General features: G+C 43.7%; 1 protein-coding gene across 2 annotated transcripts; it reads right to left on the bottom strand.

Annotated features, from left to right (window-relative positions):
- Window positions 1–786: 786 nt before the first annotated feature.
- Window positions 787–11,899, bottom strand: ZNF775 (zinc finger protein 775). 2 transcript variants are annotated; one of them, XM_069083500.1, is made up of 3 exons: window positions 11,766–11,899; window positions 5,335–5,449; window positions 787–3,247 (listed from the first exon to the last, which is right to left on the bottom strand). In XM_069083500.1, the coding sequence occupies exons 2-3, from the start codon at window positions 5,384–5,386 to the stop codon at window positions 1,563–1,565; spliced, it is 1,737 nt and encodes a 578-aa protein (XP_068939601.1). In that variant the 5' UTR covers window positions 5,387–5,449; window positions 11,766–11,899; the 3' UTR covers window positions 787–1,562. The 2 variants fall into 2 exon arrangements, with proteins under 2 accessions (XP_068939601.1, XP_068939612.1); XM_069083511.1 differs by having other exon boundaries at window positions 787–3,244.
- Window positions 11,900–22,236: the final 10,337 nt, after the last annotated feature.

Below are 22,236 nucleotides of genomic sequence, written 5' to 3'. Positions count from 1 at the left end.
CCTCCGGACTTCAGGGCCGTTGCTATATTCACTGTGCCACCTAGCTGCCCCAAAGGGTTATAATTATTGAAGGGCATCAGGGTCTAGGGGATAGAGGGCCAGTTTTGGTGCTAGGAAAACTCTAGTTTAAATCTCACCTTTGACCAATACTGGCTGTTTAATGCTAGACAAATTATTTAATCCCTTGGTGCCCAGGAAACTCCCCCAAGACAGTTACATTACAGATGAGTTGCTAATCTGTATCAGTGGAAGGTGTTTCCATACTATGGAGGTCAGTACACCAATGAAACCATGGATCCTACCCATTCATGACTCCAAAGAAAACTGATCATGCACCCTCCCTTAGGGCAAGTTGTACCAGCAATTTCTGCCTACCCAATACTACCCCTACCCCTACTTTTCCACCCCCACTACCAGGGGTATGGGCACCTAGTGGCATCTAGGACCACTAACACCTTATTTTTCCACCTAATCAATTACCTTCCCCTAGACTGGTCCCTTGCTGCCTGACAGCCAGTAAGCCAAGGTAGGGCTCTCTCTAACCAGCATGTCTCAACATCTTTAACCTTTAATTGACTTAACATATTTGACAGCAAGCTTGTTCTGTCCCTTCCTCCAGGAGTAGGTGTGAGAAGGAAGTATTTCTTCCCACTTGAGCATATGTATGGTATGCAGAAAAAAGAGAATCTGCCTGGGTGACCTCTTGGAAGAAAGCAAATATGTTCAAAGTCCTGGAGATTTAGCAAGCAGGGTAAGGGAGAGAAAAGGAAATGAGCACTCAGACCATTGTAAACATTCAATCCTTCATTTTTCTTTTCTGAAACATTCTTGATAAAGATAAGTCTTGATAAAGTAAGTCATCATTGTCATCCTGCCTTGGTATCACTTTGTTCTCTAAATGCCATGTGACATTGCTATTCTCCTGGAACCTCTATAGTATCAAACCACAACCAGGCACCATCCTCACTGCTTGTGGGCCAGGCCTCCCACACTTCTACCCTGGCCTGGGCTGGGCCAGCTCCTTCATCCCACCTGCATCATTAGAGGCCTTCTGGCTTCCATGCTGATGGTGAGGCATCTGAGTGCAGCTATGAAGACCCCTTCCTCTTTGGAGTGCCCCTTCTCTGGGTCACTATGGACCAGTATGGCACCTGGTTAAGACTAACGCATCCTAGGCATTCTCTGCCTTTGAATTCCTACAAGTATTTGTGAAGGTTCCTCCCAAGGTGCTATCTCCATCTAGAGTCACTGTGCATCCCCTGAAGAAAGGGGCAGGGAGAAATAGAGGAAGAAGTCAATCATGGGGGTTAATGTTATCTGGCCTGATCCAACCCCACTGTACTAAGGTGCCAGGTCATCTCAGGACTCATTCACAAGCTGTTTGGAGCCTTGAAGAAGATTCTGCCTCTTGAGTTAAGGTTGGGGAGAAACCTCCCCCAGGAAAGTTGCTGCTCTCAGGGGTCTTCTGGCCAAGCAAGTAGGTCATCCCCCACCCTCCCCCCCTACACACACATGCACACAATCCCCAATTAAGGAGACTTGCTGAGTCTCAGCCCCGTCCATTAAGGTTCTTCCTTGATACTGTGTGCAGGGGCAAGCACTGCCTGGCCCCCTCCTCTGTGGACACGATGGTGTTTAAGCAAGTGCTGCTTCTGACTGAAGCCCTTGCCACAGTCAGCACATAGGTAAGGCCGCTCGCCTGTGTGGTTCCGCTGGTGCCGAGTTAAGTTGGGCTTTTGGCTGAAGCAACGCCCACAATCTGGGCAAGGGTAGGGCCGCTCCCCTGTGTGAATCCGCTGGTGGATGGTGAGTGCAGACCACCAGGTGAAGCTCTTGCCACATTCGTTACAGATGAACTGACGCTGCTCAGCAGTGCCAGAGGAAGGGACTCCTCCACCTGCCTGGGCCATGCCTACAATGCCCCTGCCCCAGCGGGCTTCCCTGTTCAGCAAGACAACCTCATCCCCTTGCAGGGCCTGGGAGGCTGGTGGCTGCAGAGAGAAGCCCAGGGCATACTCTGCAGGCTGCATTAAGCCTGACCCTGCTTCCACACTGGTCACTGCCACCACCATCCGGCCCCGGAGGGCTGCTCCATGGAGGAGCTCAGCAGCAGCATGGGCCCTCTGGTGGGCGCGCAGGGCTGCCCGGCTTGGGCAGTTCTCCCCACAGCCAGGGCACAAGGACACCTTCTCCCCGACTCGGTGTGTGCGCTGGTGTTTGAGCAGATGCTGCTTCTGACGGAAGCCGCGGCCACACTCAGGGCACAGGTGGGGTCGCTCACCTGTGTGGTTCCGAAGGTGCCGAGTCAGATTGGGCTTCTGGCTAAAGCGCCGCCCACACTCCGGGCAGGCATAGGGCTGCTCCCCAGTATGGATCCGCTGGTGGATGTTCAGCGACGACCACCACGTGAAGCTCTTCCCGCACTCATTACAGATGAACTGGCGCTGCTCCGCGGAGCCAGCAGCGGAGGTCCGGGCTTTGGCAGGTAGCCCCGGCCTCCACCCTCCCCCAACTTCTCCCCAGGGGCAGCCTGGAGGTTCTCGGGATGCGGCCGGAGGCCGGCGCGGTTTCCGGGACACCTTATCTCTGAGGAGCTTCTGCAGCTCCGCCCGGGCCAGCTGGCGGTCACGGGCATGGGTCCTCTGGTGGACCCGGAGGGCCACTTTGTGTCGGAAACGTCGCTCACACTCGGGGCAGGAGTGGATGGCGGGTCGGGAGTGCGTCTTCTGGTGTTTGAGCAGATGTTGCTTCTGGCTAAAGCGCCTCTCGCACTCAGAGCAGTGGAAGGGCCGCTCCCCCGTGTGGTGCCTCTGGTGCCTGACCAGGTTTGGTTTCTGGCTGAAGCTCTTGCCACACTTGCCACAGTGATAAGGCTTCTCTCCCGTGTGAGTGCGCTGGTGGATATTCAGTGATGACCACCAGCTAAACCTCTTCCCACAGTCTGGACATGCAAAGTGTCCCTCACCTACTGGAAACTGTGGGCCAAGAAGAGAGGGGGCTGCGGTGGAGCCAAGGCCCACTGACCCTGCCATCCACTGAGCACCGGGAATGCAGCCAGGGCCTTGGGCCTCTTCCCATCCTCCTGGGACTCGAGGTTTCCCCAAAGCCTGGAGAAGCGGATGACCCAGGGGATGCTGAAAGATGTTCTCCTTGTCCTTCTCTGGCAAAATGGAAGGGGGCTCCAGGGCCTGGGGAAGCCACTCCTGCTTCTCCCACTTGATCTTCACCATGATGCTGCTGTCACCTGCTGAAAAGGAGGAGATGGGCAGAAATGATTCTCAATAATTGATTCTGGAAGAGAAAAGAAGAAGGCACGAGGCAGAAAGGAGAGGGAGAGTAAAAGATACAGGGATGAGAAAGAAAGATGGCAGAGAAAGACTGTAGTGAAGGGGAGGAAAAGAAAAAGAAGAGGAAACAGAATGGAGGAGAAAATGAGAACACAAACACTGAAAGGAAGGTGGGGATAAAGAGAGATGAGAATGGGAAAGCACAGAGGAATGAAGAAGTAAGAAGAGAAGTGAAAGGAGGAGAGCATGGAAAAGAAGAGGAGAAAGGGGAAAGGAGAGAAAGTTGAAGACAGAAAGACAGACAGAAAAACTAGGCCCTGAGTTTGAGTCCCTGCGCTGCACTGCCATGGTGGGTCCCGAGCTTCGGCCCTTTCCTGTTCCACCTCACTGTTCACCTTGTGAGTCCAGGCAGGCCAAGGAGGGATCCAGAAGAAACATGCAGGCCTTTATAAAACACAGCCCCTGATGGTGGTCCATGAAAAGGTTTAACAACAACAACCACCAAAAAAAAAACAAAACCCAACCCCCAGCAAGCGTCCTATACTTCCTTCCTATCTGATATCACTGGGGAAAATGATATCACTGTATAATTGTTTTCCTGGGTCTGCTCACTTTGCCCTCCATCATTTCATAGAGTATATGGGCTTCAAGAGGTCCTTCTTCACTGGTCTGGGGTCTTTCTTGAATTCCTTCTGGATTCTCAGCTGTATTCTTTGTAGGAGGGCAGGTGGTGATGAATTGCCCCTTTGCATCTGTATAGCTGCAAGGCTGTATAGTTGAGTGCAGGGGAGGCAGGGAGACAGTTGGTTTTTGGCAGCCCCCTTTCTGGCTGTCAGTGACATACCTACTGAGAAGACCTGCAGGGGACTGGTTTAACACTTCTCTAAGGAATCAATTGCTTTTCCAGTAAAACTGGCCACTTGGAACTAGAAATTGGGCACTTGGAGGGTCAAGCATTCTCTACCATTGGGGATGTTTGAGTCAATATGAGGGCCACTTTTCAGAATGACAGAGAGAGGATTCCTAATTCGGATCATGGTTCCATTGGAGGATATCTAAGGTCTCTTCCAATTCTCACATTGGGAATCTATTTTATGATTCTGCCATGGTTTACCCCACAAAATATTATCCCAAAAAGTGAGGCACAAAGGGTTGAAGTGATTTACTGGGTCACATGGTTGTTAATGGCAGTGCTGTTGACTAGAACCCAAAGCCCTCCAGACTGCTTGCTAGTTACCAGTATCAGATACTGGACATAGATTCTCAAGAAAACCTAAAGCAGAGTAATACAAAGGGGAAGCAGAGTTTTTTGTTTTTTAGATCATTTTATTCATAGGTTCACAGGATGTTAATGCTGGAAGGCAACTTAGAAAATGTTTAGTTCAACTCCCTTATTTTGCTAATAAGGAAACTGCCCCGAAGTGACTTTCCTGTTCTGCATAGTTGGTAGCAGAGGCAGGACAAGAACAATTCCCAAGCCTAGTATTCTTTACACTATAAGCAGGGAAAGGGACTAAGAATTTTTATAGTACCTACTATGTGCCAGGCAACACATTAAGTGCTTTATAAATATTATCAGAATATTGATACAGAACATCATCACACTCATGTTGCCTTCTGTGGTCTCGTGCCCAATTTCCTTTTTGTTTAAATACATTAGTAAGGGACCTTAATAGAAAAGGCTTTCTCAAGAAAACAATGGGATATATGGTCCTGGGGCTGTGAAGAAATCTATACTTTATGCACCCTGGGGTTAGTTGTAGAGAAGGTGGAACAATGACTTGACCTCCCCAAGACACTCTGTCAAGGGGCCCAGCCTCCTAGGGATATATCAGGTCTGCTTGGTGAAGGTTGTCTCTGTGGGGCATCCAGACTCATTCTCCCACCCATACCATGGGGAAGGAAAGATCCAGGCAACATAAGAACTGCAGCAAGCATTCAGCCAAGAGCTGAAGGTAGTTAAGAACTAGGGGGATAAGAAAGACAATGGGGAAAATGAATCTGGGTGGGTGCCAAGGGCCCAGCCTTTGCTTATCTCCTTACTTACCTGAACAAGAACTCAGAGGGAAATCTCTGTCTTTAGATGCCTCTTGAGTCATTACCACAAGTTCTGACCCCTTTCCTTTAATGTGAGGGTCACAGGATTGGGAAAGTTGGATGGCCTATGGGACAGGGAAGAAATGAAGGGTTTTAAAATTTACCACCATAATAACATCTTACATGTGTATACTGTATTATATGATCCTTTCCAAGAGGATTTTACATCTCTGTAATCCTCTTTATGAAACTTTAATGATGGTTAATTATCATCATAAATATAATAGCACCTTGAGAAGAAAGAAGGACAAGTATACATGGCTACCAAGTTTGTAAATGACTCAAAGCTAGGAGGGACAGATAATAAAATGAAAAAAAAAATTAGGATCCAAAGAGATTTTACAGGCTAGAAAGTTAGGCTGAATCTAATAAAATGAAATTTAGCTAAGATAGATGTAAAGTCTTATATTTTGGTTCGAAAACAAATTCAGAAGTACAAACTGGGTAAATTTTGACATATTTGGAAAAGACCTGGGAACTTCTCAGTGACCCAGTGAATGTTAACAGTGTGACAAAACAGTCCAAAGGGTACCCTTGGCTGCACTGATAGAGGCACGGGAATCCAGAACAATTGAAAGTTCTACTGCATTTTGTCCTAGTTCATATACATCTATAGTATCGTATTCTGTTCTCAATGCCATATTTTAAGAAACTGTTAGTGGAGAATGTCCAGGGAAGAGCAACAAAGATGGTAAAAGGCCTCTAAGATCAACTAAAGGAAAGGAAGACTTTTACACTAAAGAGAAGATGTCAGGAGGACATTATAAGATGGTTTCAAATAATTGAACTATTGCTAACATACACTATTAGAAACAACAATACATTGGTTGGTTTTACTGGGAAAAATTTTGCTTTTCCATTTTTAATCTTTGTTCAATTTGTAGGGGAGATAGAGAATAGATTTGGAAATAAATGTGATATAAAATGTGATATAAAAAGAAAAGGTATCAATAAAAACATTCATCAAAGATCCTACTACTTTACTAAAGCCAACAATTATTTCCATTAATTTCTTTACTGATTATGAGTTTCTGAGTAAACAACATCATAAACAAATAGGTACATTTTGGTGTCCTCGTTGCCTGTTTTTCTGCCTTGAATATCTTATTCTTATCTCCTTGATTTTTTCAGCAGACCTAAAACTATGTCAAATAACAGTAGAGAAAGGGGGGCATCCTTGCTTTACTCTTTTATTTATTCTGAAAGTCAGAAGTTTCTCTGTTCCATACAGATTGAGGTTTTAGATAAAGATAGGAACTGGTATTATATATATATAAACACATATATATTTATTTATCATAGTTTTTTTAAGTCCTACATGCCTATGCTTTACATTTTTTAGCCTAAATGAGTGTTGTTCTTTGTTAAAGCTTTCTTTCCCCTGAATTTACTGATATAATCATATTATTCTAGATGTTTTATTGGATTGTTTTCTAATGTTAAATGATGCTTGCATGAGGTTAGCTAATGATGGTTAATTATCATCATAAATATAATAGCACCTTGAGAAGAAAGAAGGACAAGTATACATGGCTACCAAGTTTGTAAAGGACTCAAAGCTAGGAGGGCCAGCTAATAAAATGAAAAAAAAAATTAGGATCATTTTTTTTTATCATTTTTATTAGTCTTTTTAAAGAACCAATGTTAAGTTTTATCAGTTCTATAGTTTCAGGAGTTGTTTTTTTTTGGGGGGGGGGTTGGTTTGGTTTTTCAATGTATCTATTTCTCCTTTAATTTTCAAATTTTCTTCTTTTGTGCTTATTTTGGGTATATTTGTTAATTTAAAAAATTTGCAATTCATGAGTTTTCTGTTTTTCTACTTTGCTAATGCATATTCTTAGGAATATATTTTATCTTCTCTGTTGCTTTAGCTGAATCCCAGAAATTACAGCATGATATCTCATCATCATTCTCTTTCACATAGTTATTGTTAGTTGTTCATTAACAAATTAATTATTCAGGATGCCATTAAGTCTTTATTTAGGTTTGTATATATTGTTTTTGTTCCCTGCACTAACTGCCATTTTTATTTTGTTATCTGTAAAGGATATCTTTAGCATTTCTATTTTTCTTAACATTAATTTATAATTTCTCTGTGCCTCAATATATGGCTATAGTTTTAGTAAAGATTTTGAGAAATACATGCATTCCTTCATTTTCGAAGTTGCTTAAAACCTTTCAGAACTAAATTCCTCATCAGTTTGTTTAGGGCTAGCCATTTTGCAAAACAATTTGGAACTATATCTGAAAAGTTCCTAAACTGTATATGTCCTCTGACTCAGAGATAGCACTACTAGGCCTATATGCCATAGAAAGAGAAAAAGAACCCACATATTCTTTTTGTTATAGCAAAGAACTAGAAACTAAAGAATGTGTATCTGTTGGAGAATGGCTGAAAAAGATGTTATGAATGAATGGAATGGAATATTCTTGCATTGTTAGAAATGACAAAAGGGACAGTTTCATATAAATCTTGGAAGATTTCTATGAACTCATACAAAGTAAAGTAAGCAGAATTAGAAGAGCAATTTATATAACACCATTGTCAAACAAAAAATAAAACAAAAACAACTTTTGGCTTAAGAATTCTGAATGGAGGGGCAGCTAGGTGGCACAGTGAATAGATCACCAGCCCTGGAGTCAGGAGGAGCTGAGTTCAAATTTGACCTCAGACACTTGACACACTTACTAGCCATGTGACCTTAGGCAAGGCACTTAACCCCAACTGCCCTGCCCTCCCCCCTCCAAAAAGCAAAAAAAAAAAAGAATTCTGAATGGAATGACCAATTACAATTCCAGAAGCCAGTTGAAGAAGCATGAAACCAGCCTCTTGACAAAGAGATTATGACATCAAAGTGCAGAATAAGACACATTTTCAGACACATCCATCTGGGAATTTGTTTTGCTTGACTCTGCATATTTCTTACAACAGTCTTTCTTTATTTCTCTTTCTTCATTCCTTCATTTCTTCCCTTCCCCCTCCTCTTATTTTCCCTCTCTGTCTTTCTCTTTTTCTGAAATTTGGAGAGGGGAAAGGTAGGAGGGAGAGTGGGACTAGCAGGAGGGTCCAAAAAAGAAAAAGGGATCATTGAAGCAATTTTTAATACACAAAAGAAAACAAAGAAGGCCAGAAGGAAACACAGACAAGGATAGCTGTGAAAGTTTCATGATGAATTTATGATGAAAAGAAAAAAAAGTTATATGGAGTAGAAATTCTGTTTCATGAACTATACTCTTTTTCTGTTCTATTTTAAATATGAAAATGCTCATTCTATTTGATGATTGAGTTCAGAATAAAAATAAAATAAAATGTTTGTTTTCACCCCTAAGATACTATGAATATTATGAAGGGGATATAGAGAAAGGTAACAGACAAACTTATTCACCAAACCTCACTGAATCTCCCAAATCTTTAAAGTTTCAGATGGCCCAAAGGAAGCCCACTTTATCCATCAAAGAGTTTGGCTTAGTAGGAGAGAGAAAGGAAGGAAGGCAGAGAGAGAAGGGGAAAGAGGGAGGAAGGGAGAGAGGGAGGGAGTGGGGGGGAGGGAGAGATAGAGAGAAGGAGAGAAGTAAAGAAAGAGGCTCAAGAAGAGTTTAAGTTCCTAGATGATATATGCATAAGTTATTCAAAGAAATGCTGCATATTATTCAGGACCTAGTCTTAACCCATGAATACAACCTTTATGAAAGATAATTATGCCCTCCCCAAACTTGATGTTCTCCCCCATCATGGGCAGAATCCTTATCCATAGGGACTGATCGATCATTCAGAGCACTAATTTTGCTCTGAAATAAGTAGAGTGGAACTAGGAAGCAAAAAGGAAAAAGAGATCCCACTCTCAAGAAGGAAGCAGTTGTAGGAAGAATAAAAAGTGATGGGGAATCAGAATGGATTCTATATACCAGTGACATTAGTGGAGAGAAGGGAGACTTGCACATATTTACAACACAAGCACCATGCACACAAATCATAGGTCATGTATCTGATGGGCCTTGTTGACAATAGGAAATCATGAGAAATGGCCCAAATCAAGACCCTACCCCCTGAACCAGCCTTAGCTGTGTACATAGTCACTCAGATACAAGACACTTCACCCCTGATAGTTTGGAGGTTCTTTTTCTTCTTCTTCCACCTGGTCCCTATACATCTAGCAGCATCATTCACTAGGCCTACCACCACTACTACCCTGATCTCCATCAACACACTGTACTCCCCTTGAGGTAGGTAACAAAGGAAAGAACGCCAAATCTTTCCAACACAGATAACCAGCCCAGTGGCTATCCTGAACACATGCTACTCAGCTGAAGTTGGATGCAGCCCCGTGGGCTTGATCAGGCTAACAATCAGAGAATGAGGTCGACTGAGTTCTGGTTTTTCAAATAAAATGTCCTCAGATCAGGAAAGGGAGGTTGCTCATAGTAATCACCCACCTTGCCTCTGAATTTCTTTTTACTACCCACTCCACTCGCCACCCCAGCTTAAACCTTCTCTTCTCTCACATCCTCCTAAATCACTCCTTCATTGTACACATTGATCTCTCCACAGTGTCCTTTCCCACAGTTCATTATTCTCGACCCCACTGGCCCTAACGGTTGCACCCAAGCCAGCCCCTGCCTCCTACCCTATTCCATTACCCCGCCCCCTTCCCGCTTAGGGAGGAGGCCTCAGTCCAGGGGCCAGCTTCAAGGCAGCTGCCATGGAAACGCCTGGAGAGATCACAAAGGGACTATGGCAGGCACTGTGCGCCAAGGCGGGAGGTCTGGGGGATGAAGGGGAGACAAAGAGGCTTTATTTTCAGAAGAGATGGCAAGGGCCAGGCACACGCTAGGGCAGTGAGGGCTACTGGAGCGTGGCACGAGGATATGGGGTTGGGGGTGGGGGCAGGGAAAGACTACATATCTCCCAGATTGGCCGATTCAGGCCCCAGAGGTATAAGGAAATGAAATGGATGAGGCAGGAAGTCTTTACTCAGTCACACCTCCTTTTCTGAGTTTGTTTCTCTGATTGGACCAAATCTTTCCTCAGAGCCGACCCCTTCTTTCCCCCCTGCCAAGGTGCTGGTCACCAACAATGCCAGCCTACAGGACTGATATGGATAGGGATATTAGATTCAGTGTCAGCTTACACTCCCCATCTGTACCCTCAAACTTGAAAAAAAAAAAAAAGGCACCAAGAGCTGTTATTCTCCACAGATAATGGACCCTCTTCATCATCCTATTTTCAGACTCCCACACCCAAATTTCTGTTCTGCCACCTTTCCCTGGGGAAACTACCGGAGAGAAAGTGAATCTTTCTCTGGCTCTTCAATCCCTTCCAACACACCTGTACTCCTCCCTTCGGCTATTCCCTACACCTAACAAACTCCCCTTTCTCTGCCAACCCAGAACCTAAGCCATCTTTAGACAAGACCCAGCTCAAGTCTCACGCCCTCCAGGGCAGCATCTCTAACTAGCCCAGCTCACCTTGATTCCTTCCTTCTCTCCTAGAGCATTTACTGGTGGGAACTTCCGGCAGGGGCCCGTAGGAGAAGTCTAACTGATCGAGCTCTTTGGGTAAACATGGGTCCTAACTAGATTCTAAACTCCCTAAGTGCAAGGACTCCATATGTTGTCGCTTTGCATGGGAGAAGGGAGAAGATGCAAAGGGGATTAAAGGTCACCTCTGGACCCCGATAAAGGAGGGAGAAGGAAATGTTCAGATTTGGGGGGAGTGAAGTGGGGGTGAATTATGTTGGACCTGGGCTTAGGTCAGCATGGTGACCAGCTGTCACCATCACCCTCACAGTGTGTGCGTGTGTGTGCCCCGAAGCTCTACTGCTCTGACACTCCCACCACCAACACCACATTCAAGGTTGCCTCGGTGGTCTCTCACTCTGGGGACCCTCTGGCCCCGTCACTATCCAGCGAACACACACATGTAGAGGACACACACACTCACAGATACATACACAGCACCTGTACACAACAGGATCGTGGCATTAGATTCGGACGTGGCCTAGGAGTCCAATCCTCTCACTGTACAGCTAAGGAAACTGAGGCCCGGGAGGGGGAGTGACTCGCCAAGGTCACGCTAAAGCAGTCAGTGGCAGGGCCGGGACTCGAGCCTATCTTTTGACCTCCCAATGCTAGGAGCCTCGAGGCTCCACGTCGAGGTCTCTGGGCACTTGACACCACGCTACGGAGGGGGCAGACGCGCAAAACAAACAGGGCCACGGCTCACGCGGCCCCAAATGCTCACACAAGCACGCACGAGCACCAGACACACGCAGATCAGTCCACGCGCGCGTGCACGCCCCACAACAAGTCCCTGGGGAGCCCCCCCGCGGTCACGTGCACACAAAGTGACCAGGCGGGTCGGGGGACGGGCAGAGCCGTTACCTGATCCGAATGGGTCAGGCCAGCGCCAGCGGGGGAGTGAGGGCGAGGCCGCCGAGGCTCGTCCGAGGGGAGAAGCTGCAGCCGTGGAATGAAGCCCCCGAGAGAAGCAGGCTCCTCCCCGCACTGCGGGAGCCGGGATTGGCTGCCTCCCGGGGCTGCCCACCCCGGCCTGGGGGCCTGACCTATGACAGAGCGGCAGGCCGAGCCACGGCCCGGCCCCCGCCAGCTTATTGGCTGCCTTCTAGAGAGCCGGCTCCTCCCAGAACCAGCTGGGAGGGCGCCCCCCTCCTACCCCCCACCCCAGGCCAACTTTCCCATTGGTAACTTTGGCTGGATCCAGTCCATAGCCAGGGCTAGGGATGGGGGGGGGGCTTGGTCAAGGTTGGCAGGAGCCCTTCGGTTGTTTCCAAAGCCTGTGATGGGGATGGATTTCTAGGCTTCATCCCCCTTTAGCCTTGCCAAGCCTTTCAAAAGGTTCCTCAGGATGGCAGCAGTGGGCCAAGGACCTTTGGACCAGGAGTGGGGGAGCCCTGAGTCCCAGCCCTTCTTAGATTTAGCGCCTTTCCTCGGGGATCATCGGCGTCTGATCCAAGATATATCTGGTTGTATGCTGTTTTCCCCATTAGATAGTAAGTTCCTTGATATCAGGACCTTTTCTTTTGCCTCTTTTTGTATCCCTAACGCTTAGTATAGTGCCTGGTACACAGTAGGTGCTCAATAAATGTTAGTCCTTCTTGTTGACTCTGCTACTAATTTGCTGTCTCAGCGGATGAAGATAAATAATGTGTCAGAATCAAATGGCATATCCTCAGTGAAAGGGTTTCAAAGTGCTATGCAGACATGAAACATCATTACTTTTTATGGATTTCTGAGACTTAATAAGTCTAAAAGCAAACTATGTTTGCATTTTGCAAGCCAATGGCCTGCCTCCCCCCCCCAAAAAAAACTCCCAGTTTAATGGGCAGAAATTTCACAAAAGTGGACACACTCTCCACAGATACAGTTCATAAAACCTCTGTAACTTAGAAAGTCTGTGAGAACGGTAAACAAAGTACCCATAAATTAAGGAATGGCTAAAAAAAAATTGTGATACATGAATTTAATGAAATATTTTGGCCATCAGAAACAATAAATGGGTTATTCAAAGAAACATGAGAAAACTAAGATGAACTGATGCAGCGTAAAGTAAGCAGATGGAAGAAAAAAACACACAGCAATGTAAATTGAAGGAACTAAGATGAAACTAAATGTTGCATAATTATGACCAAGTTTGATACCAGAGATGAAAAAATATACCTCCTTCCTTTCAATGGAAGGGTGGGGTCCTATGGGAGTAGAATGTTGAATATACTGTCAGATGCCATGATTTTGATGAATTCTGGATTTGTTTTTTTAAATCTTAGTTAAAAGGGAAAGCTACTCTGTGAGGAAGGGAGAAGAGGTTATATTTAGAAATAAATGTGATATAAAAATAAAAGACATCAATAAAACTTTTAAATTATTTTAATGACTTGCTAGGGCCCAAAAATTTTCACACTAATATCAATCAAATGATGACCCCTACCATATTTACCACTTCAATTGCCCTTCCAAGACAGATGCAGTTCATTACCATACCTGAACTGCCAGAGTAATCTTCCTACACCATTTTCATCAGGTCACTATTTCAATCAGGAACCTTCACAGGCTTCCCATTCTCTACACAATAAAGTCCAAAGTCTTCAGGAGGGCATTTTTTTGTCATGGAAGGATAAACTTTAATGGAGAAGACCTGAGTTTGAATTCTCCTGTATTACTAGTTGTGACACCTCTAATCAATCACTTAAACTTTCTGAACTTTCTTTTTATATAAAATGAAAATAATACACATCACAGGGTTTTGATGAAAACCAAATGAGATAATGTACATCAACTGCTTTGTAAACTATGAAGTGTTATATAAATGTCTCCTATAACTACAAATGTATATTGGTAATGGCATTCAAGGAGCTCCACAATGTGGGCCCAACTTCCCTTTCCAATGTTATCTCCAAGTTTCGTTCTTATCAAACACAAAGGTTTGTGTCAACAAAACAACAAGTCAATCTCTTCAAAGTTCTTATTTCCTCCACATTTCCCTCTATATTGGTTCTCTCTGTCTCTGTCTCTCTCTGTCTGTGTGTGTGTGTGTGTGTCTCTCTCTCTCTCTCTGCATCTGTCTTTGAATCTTACCAAGCCTCCTAACCACAACCCCAGTCCTTTCTTTGGAATCTCCTCTTCAAGTCAGAAAAGCTAATTCTCATTCTTGGAGTGAGGATTGTGTTGATGAGAGCTTAGAGCTATATTAGTCTGATGTTCTTTCTAGGGGAGTGCCACTGGGTATCCCTCACCCTCAAGGGTCACCAGTGTTAGAATAGGTCCCTTTCCCACTTGGACTGTATGGATTCAAAGGATCAAAGAATCTTGGGGGCCTTGGCAAGGACTCTAATAGACCAACTGCTTCATTTTACAAATGAGGAAGATGAGTCCTAGAAAAATAAAGTAATTTACCTCATGGAGTAAAAAGCAAAGCTACTTCCTCCAGGTCCTCAGATTCTAGGGCCCAGCTTAGAGGGTCCATAGCCTACCCTCAGGGCCAGCCTGTATGCTTATGTAGAACAGGCAGCCATCTTCTAGCATGATTAGAAGAGTAACCAGCATTATCTCCCACAGTGCCCAGAATTCCACCACCAGAGATTCATTTAATCCTTTGTACCTCAAAGGCTTTTCAAAAAAAAAAAAAATAATAGTAAGCTTCTTGGCAGAATAACAAGAGCACTGGACTAGAAGCTAATGTCAAAATATTTTGGAGATACCCAGTTTTCCAGAGCCAAGGCCCAGCAAGCAGGCTGTGTCCTGAGCTTGGCATAATAATACTCTTTTGCACTCTGGATGATATCACCCTCTGGTAAAGTGTATTGCTTGGACTAGCACCAGGTGTTCACTGAGGGATTTAGCTCCCCCTACTTCTCAGGGCCATCCATCATATATTCACAATCCCTGTTCCATACTCCTGTTCCCATCACAGAACTCTGCTTTTGTGCTCCAAATGGTGGGTACAACCCTCAAGACTTGAGACAATACTGTTCCCACAGCCCACCAAAACAGCATCTCAAGACCTAAAAATGATTATGTCATGTCCAACCCAGGATGCATACAACACCTGCCTTTAGTCCCTCCTTTTTGGGCGGGGTGGAAGGTGGGGCTTCCATTTGAAAGCATCATTTTTTTCACTCCAAAATTCATTAAACTTCTATTTTGTGTCTTGACTTTCCTGTCTCTGGCCTGTTCTGTTTGTTTGGCTCTAGCCACCCATAGGTTAGAGGCTAGTTGCAGTCCAGTCTACACTAGGAAATCCTGGCCATTAGAAAAGAACCTTTGCCATTAGAATCACACATCTTACAGTGAGAACCCACATCAGGGTCAGCTAATCTGACTCCTATCAACTTGCCTAGTGAGTTTGGCCTGAGGAGGTTGGACAAGATGCTCTCTTAAGACCTTTTACAACTCTAAAATGCTATAATTTGACAAACTACTTCTGGGAGGGGGAGGTCTTTGCCAATTAACATATTATCTGAAAATTGTCTGACTTCTGAGAACAAAATAGGTTGGGAGGCCATTTACAGGGTGGTGAAGAGAGCAAGGATCCCAGATGGAGGACAGGTAAGGATGGAAATGTGATGAAAAGGAAACTAAGAAGGTTCCAGAGACAAATTTCATTGCTTTACAATTTTGTAGTAGGGTAGTCTTGGGTGGATAGTATTGTTTGGGCCACATCTACCCATGCTACCCTGAGACTGAGTCATTCTCCTGGTGGAAGAACACAGGTAGAGGGATCAATTAGCATAACATATAGTGTTTACCTCCCTGTAATACTAATGTAAAATGTTGGGGATAAGATGATTTTTAAAGCCTTTTCCACTTGTAACATTTTAGAACTACTTCTGTGTTGGGCCAAAAATAGACTGTGCTTTCCTATAAAATCTAGCTTATATATAAAACCCGAGTGGAGCCTGTAATCAGTGTTATTTTCACTGTGTAGATTTTTTTCCTTTGAAGATCTCACGTGGTCTATATTTGGAGCAATATGGTATTTGCCATCTATCATATAACTAAGAGGACAGTATGAAGCTATCATTAGAACATAGTTTCAAAGGAAGCTTTGGATGCCAGCAGTGGGGGAATGGTCTAACAAAACCATTCTTTGTCTCTGATTTAGTCATCCTTAGAACCTCAAAGTGAGTATTTACCACATGGGGATCAGAGTCCAGAGGTCCTGAGAATGAGCTACACTGCATTGTCTTCTCTTCAAAGACCTCTTGGTATATGAAGGTCCTCTTTTCAGAACCTTTCCAGGCATCAATGTCGGCACTGGTGGTAGAGTCCCTCCTCCCAGCAGCATGTTCTACACTGGCATGTCTAGTGCTCCCTGTGTGAAGCCCCGGGTCCTAAAAGGCACTCATTTTTTTCCTAACTGCCTCCTGATGGAGGCTATCATCAGGGAGCCTGTATTAATTAATGACACCTACCGACTTTTATCAACTTTCATGAAAGCAGCTGACCAAGAGTTATGATAACCTGGAGTTAGCATCTTTGATTGGGGATGTGACGCATTGAGAGTGTGAGCCCTCTTATCACACTGCTAGCTAGTGAAGGACCCCAGACTTTCTGCTACATTGGGTCATGTTTAAGTTTTTTTTTTACTCAATGAGATATTGCTTAGCCCCAGAAGATATTAGAAACAATGAGTGGAGTCTACAGAGAGATAGATCTCAGTTTCTCATAAGGACTTCCTAACAATTAATGCTGTCCCAAAGTGTCTTGTATTACCTGATGAGATCATGGGTTTCCATCATTGGAGGTCTTCCCACAGAAAATGGATGGCTACTTGCCAGGGATGGTGAAAAAGGGATTCCAGATCCTGTAGAGGTTGGACTATATTACTCCCAAGGTCACTTTGAATTCTGAGACTCTGATTCTGGTGAGAAAGCATCTAGTCCAGATCCCTCCTTTTACATTATGTTAATTAAATTAAAGGCCCTGAGAGGTTAAGGGTCTGTCTTTCTTCCTAAATTCACACAGCTAACTAGGAACAGAGTCAGGATTCTGTTGACTCTCCAATACAATGTGATATGTTCAGGTCTCATTTCCCCAACCAGAGTGAGTCTGCTGAGGGGAGCAGCCATGCCTTCTCCCTTGTTTCTTCTTATCCAAAGTTACTAGGATGTGAGAAACCTGGGACACTAATGCACTGTTGGTGGAGTTGTGAACTGATCCAACCATTCTGGAGAGTAATTTGGAACTATATACAAAAAGCAATCAAATTGTGCATATATATCCTTTGACCCAGCAATATCACTGCTAGGTCTGTATCCCAAAAAGATCATAAAAATATTTATAGCAGCTCTTTTTGTAGTGGCAAAAAACTGGAAATTGAGGGATTGCTCATCAATTGGAGAATGGCTGAACAAGCTGTGGTATATGAATGTAATGTAATACTATTGTACTATAAGAAATGATGAACAGGCAGATTTAAGAAAAACATGGAAAGGCTTACATGAACTGATGATGTAAAGTGAAATGAGCAGAACCAGGAGAATATTGTGTAAAGTAACAGCTGCACTGTGTGATGATCAACTATGAATAACTTAGCTCTTCTCAGCAACACAATGATCCAAGACAATTCCAAAGGATTCATGATGGAAAATGCTATCCATATTCAGAGAAAGAACTGCAGGAATCTGAACACAGATTGAAGCATACTATTTTCACGTGTGTGGTATTTTCCTTTTGGTCTGTTTCTTTTTTCACAACATGACTAATATGGAAATGTTTTACATGACTGCACATAACCTATATCAAATTGCTTACTATTTTAGGGAGTGGAGGGAGGTAGAACAATTTGGAACTCAAATTTTTTTTAAATGAATGTGAAAAATTATCTTTACAAGTAATTAGAAAAAAAATACTATTTACGAAATAAAAACAAAATTACCAATGATCTCTTCATTCAAATCTAATGGTCATTTTCAATCCTTACTCTTCTTGACCTCTCCATAACCTTTTGACATTGTCCGTCATCTTCTTCCCCTTGGGACAGTGTCTAGTACATAGTACATGCTAAATAAATGCTTATTGAATTGAATTTTCTCTTGGTTTCTTTTCATGACACTGCTTTTTCCTGGTTCTTCTCCTATCTACGTGGCCACTTCTTCTTTGCCTCCGTCAGTGAATGGTCATGCCCACTAACCACTGGTGTCCCCCAAGGCTCTGTCCTCGGCCCTCTTCTCTTTGAGCTCTGTACTATTTAATTTGATGAGATCTCATGAGGTGGTTTCAATTGCCATCTCTGTGCAGATGATTTTCAGATCTACTTGTTCAGACCTAACCTCACATCCCCAACTGACTTGAACACCTCAAACTGGAAACTGTCCCACAAAACCATCCAAACGTCTTAATTTCCCTATTGTTGTCAAGGATGACCCTATCCTCAACTCTTCACTTTGTCTCACATTCCATATCCGAAGGGTTGCCAATTTCTACCTTTCTAACACCTCTCCTGACACTGCCACCACTCTGGTGGAGGCCCTCATTATCTCACACCTGTACTCCTACAACAGCCTTCTGGCTGGTCTTGCCACCTTCAATCTCTCCCCACTCCTCTCTGGGCCAAAAGCATAGCTCTGACCATGTAACCCCCTCTACGTTCAATAAATTGCAGTGGCTATTATGTGCAGTATCAAATATAAAATCTGCTGTTTGGCTTTTAAAGCTCTTCATAATCTGGCTTACCTTCCACCCTTTCCAGTCTTCTCATATTTTGCTCCCCTCCATATGCTCAAGATCCAGCAATACTGGCCTCCTTGCTATTCTTCCCAGAAAACCCTGTATCCCCAAACTCCATTTCCACTGGCTATCCCCCATGCCTGGAATGGTGTCCCTCCTCACTTCTGCCCCCTGACTTCTTTCAATTCTGAACTAAAATGCCACCTTCTGCAAGAAGCCTCTATCAGTCCCTCTAAATGCTAAAGCCCCAGTAGACTATCTCTAATTGTAGGAACACAATTGTTTCTATATCATATCCCCCTTAGAAAGTGAGTTCCCTGAGGGCCTTCCTTCAGATACCATAACCCCAGGGCTTAACACACTGCCCATACATAGCAATTGTTTAATAAATGCAATGATTCGAATAATAAAGGACTGGTTACCCAACAGTACTTAGGACTGGGCTTCTCCAAGTGAAAGTGTTCAGAAAAAATCTTGGGGCAAAGTTTGGCTCAGCTCAAGTCCTACTTTCTTGATAACAATATCCTCAAGTACCAGAACCCACAGTCTCTCTTCCCTGAATGTATCTTAGCACTGTATCAAAAACAGAAAAAAGTGTGTCTTCAGGGATAGCGTGGAAGGAATTATCACAGTATTTCTTGACATCTCTACCTACGTTCTCAGGGGTTATAACGTGGCAAGTTCTGGTGCCTTCAGAAACACAGCCACCTTCCTGACCATTCCTACACTCTCTGACCGTGCTGCACTCGGACTTCATCAGGTGAAAAGCAGAATGTGAGGTTTCAGACGTGGTTAGAAGCAAAGTATTTCCCTGACGTGTGTTTCGTCTTCTTTTCTTGGGCACTGCTGACTCAGCCTACACCACTTCTGGGGCACATGCCACATACTGCCCTGTATTACTACTTACCTTTCCTTATACGTATGTCTTATCTCTATAGCAATCAACCAGTATTTACTGAGCAGCTACTAAGTGTTTAGTCTTACACTGGATACTCTTAAGTTCCTGAAGCAAAGCTTAACACAGTGCTGGGCAAGTAGCAAGTCCTCTATAATATTATTATTGAATAAGTAGATGAATGCTTCAGGCCTTGAACAACCATCAAGCATTTTTATCTATTCAGTAATACTACTAGGTGGTGTAATGGATAGAGTAAGGGGTCCAAGTTCAAATGTGACCTCAGAAAACCCTAGGGAAGTCGGTTTAGCCTCTTTGCCTCAGTGTCTTCATCTATAAAATGGGGTTAATAGCACCTACCTCCCAGGGCTGTTGTGAAGATAGACATAATATTTGTAAAGTGTTTTGCACATCTTAAAATGCTACACAAATGCTAGCTATTGTTGTTGTTGTTAATGCCCCTTACTGATAGCTTACCTTCCTTCTCTAGTTGGCACCCAGCTCTTTCTCTTTCCCAGTACTGGGACCTCACACTTTGCAAATCCTAAAGCCATACTTGGTCTTTCCTAATGCCCTTCAGGCCACACACCCCAAAACAATGTTTTCCTTGCTTGCAAGTTCCTACTGGACACAGCCTCATAGCCTCTTCCTTCAAGTGCAGGGTTAAACTTCACAACCTCACAATGCACTTCCTGAAGAGCTCTGACCATCCCTTCAACTTCTTTCCAAGGCTGCTCTCACTAGTTCTACCCCACACACTCCACACCTTTTGTTAATTTTTCAATAGTACACAGACCAATTGCCACAAACATGATCCCTTTCTCAGCTGCAGAAATGTCCATTGAAAGTTGCCAGCAAGTCCAAAAGACTATCTTCTTTGTTTGGAATCCCCAGATCCCCGTCACTGACTCCCACCCTAAAATGGCAACATTACCTGGTGGCATCACTAAGTTAACATACCAGAAACAGGGAAATTGTACTTAGAAATGTAGTAATCCCTGCTCTAATTTACTCCTCCCTCAGGATGTCAGCCACTATAGACATCAAAATATCAGAATTTTTAAAACCACTGCAGTGAAAACAGTTTGTGGGCATATTCTTTTAGACCAGAAAATTTTAGGAAAATGTTTAAATACATGCAATTTTAAGTAGTCTTCAAAACTCTAAAGTCACTTTATTCAATTAGAAACATACAAAAAATGTATTATGTATAACTTGATTGGCTCATAAAGTCACTGTTTGGCTTATAAAGTCACTCAGATGTGAAAGCCTGGCAAAAGAAATGTAAAACTTTGGGAATTTGGGATGAGGCTCTCCCCTCCCCCAACTTATTATTTAATGAGAATTTTTTTAAACCTAAAAAGCCACCCCACCTTTTCTAGACCTAACCTGATCAGAAAACATTTCTTTTTCTATAAACTAGCCTTCTCCTTCCAACAAGAGCCCAGCTGTTTTCCAATCTACCTATCAGCAATATCCAATGTATATGCTGTAGAGTTTTTGCACTCCTTTCCATACCTACTTCCAGATTCCAAACCCTTGCTATGCTCTACTCCCTATGCTGATTCCCAGACCTAGATAAACACTAACTCAAGGTTCAGAACCTTAAAGTAAAACCATATAAGTGTGAGATTATCATCATTATTAATATTATCAAATATTAATATTAAATTAATATTAATATTTGAGGAAAAGGCCTTAAAAATTTACCCAGGTTCAAAAGAAAAAGACTAGGCAGGTAAGATTTGTCATCACTGCAAAAACTCAGCCCAGACCCATATGTCATCTACTCCAAACAATTGGTCTTGTTTATTAAGCTTTCTGTACTTACTGGTGGTGTCAGTCCACCACCAGTCCTTGTTCCACTGATCTCTCAGCCCTGCCTATTCCCCAGGAATTCTGATTTGTGCTAATGGGAAGATCCTCTCATTGGCCCCAGGAATAATGGCAAAGGATCAGCTGGCACTCAGGTTTAACAAGAGAGTTACCCTTGGGTAACTGCAAAATGAGCTCTTCAGTTCTGGGAGAATCATGCCCCAAGCTACAAGGTAGGAGTCAGCCTACTTTGGCCAGAGGACCAAATCCAACCTATGGAAACTACTTAAAAATGCAAAAACCATTCCTAGCTCGACACTAGAGGAAAAAAAAGTTGCAGCCAGATTTAGCAGGGACTCCTGGTCTAAGGCATGGCCTTACAAGATAGGATCATTGTGTGACACATTTGCCATAGATAATGTGGTTTAGTGGGAAAAGCCAAGGATTTGGACCCTGGGGACATTAATCCAAATTTCCCCTCTGCTCTTAATTACCCAACCCATATAACCTAGGGCAAGTCTCTTCCTTTCTCTAGGTCTCCATTTTCTCATCTCCAAAATAAGGGAGTTAGACTCGATGATCTCTCAAGTTCCTTCCACCTTTAAACCCTACAAATGCCCAGGCAGAACTGGCCTCCTCATAGCCAAGTGCTTAGTTGTAGCTATTTGATTCTCTATCAGTTGATAACATTCCTTACTAAAAAGTAGAGCAGAGACATTCTTCACATAGCCAACCCAGCTGTCTCAGAGATCTTGGCAACTATCTACAATCCTCTTTTTCTGACTGAGTCATAACTATGCCTATACCAAAGGCACTATGGTGGCACTATGGAAAGAGTGTTGGACCCAGGAGTTGGCAGCTAGGTAAAAAAATATATAAAGCGCTGGGTCTGGAATCAGGAAGTGCACTCAAATTCAGCCTCAAACACTTAAAAACTCTGTATTTTGGACAAATCAC

This window comes from Petaurus breviceps, unplaced genomic scaffold (assembly GCF_028583685.1).
Source record: "Petaurus breviceps papuanus isolate PSGF00001 unplaced genomic scaffold, PetGlider_PUasm1.0 115, whole genome shotgun sequence".
Lineage (NCBI taxonomy): Eukaryota > Metazoa > Chordata > Mammalia > Diprotodontia > Petauridae > Petaurus > Petaurus breviceps.
The sequence above is the reverse complement of the archived record's forward strand: the minus strand, read 5'-3'. Positions and strand labels throughout refer to the sequence as shown.

Coding starts and splice junctions, on each gene's coding strand:
- ZNF775 (XM_069083500.1), bottom strand. CDS start 5,386: ATGACTCAAGAGGCATCTAAAGACAGAGATTTCCCTCTGAGTTCTTGT. Junction 3,248..5,334: donor CCCTCTGAGTTCTTGTTCAG/GTAAGTAAGGAG, acceptor CCTCCTTTTCAG/CAGGTGACAGCAGCATCATG.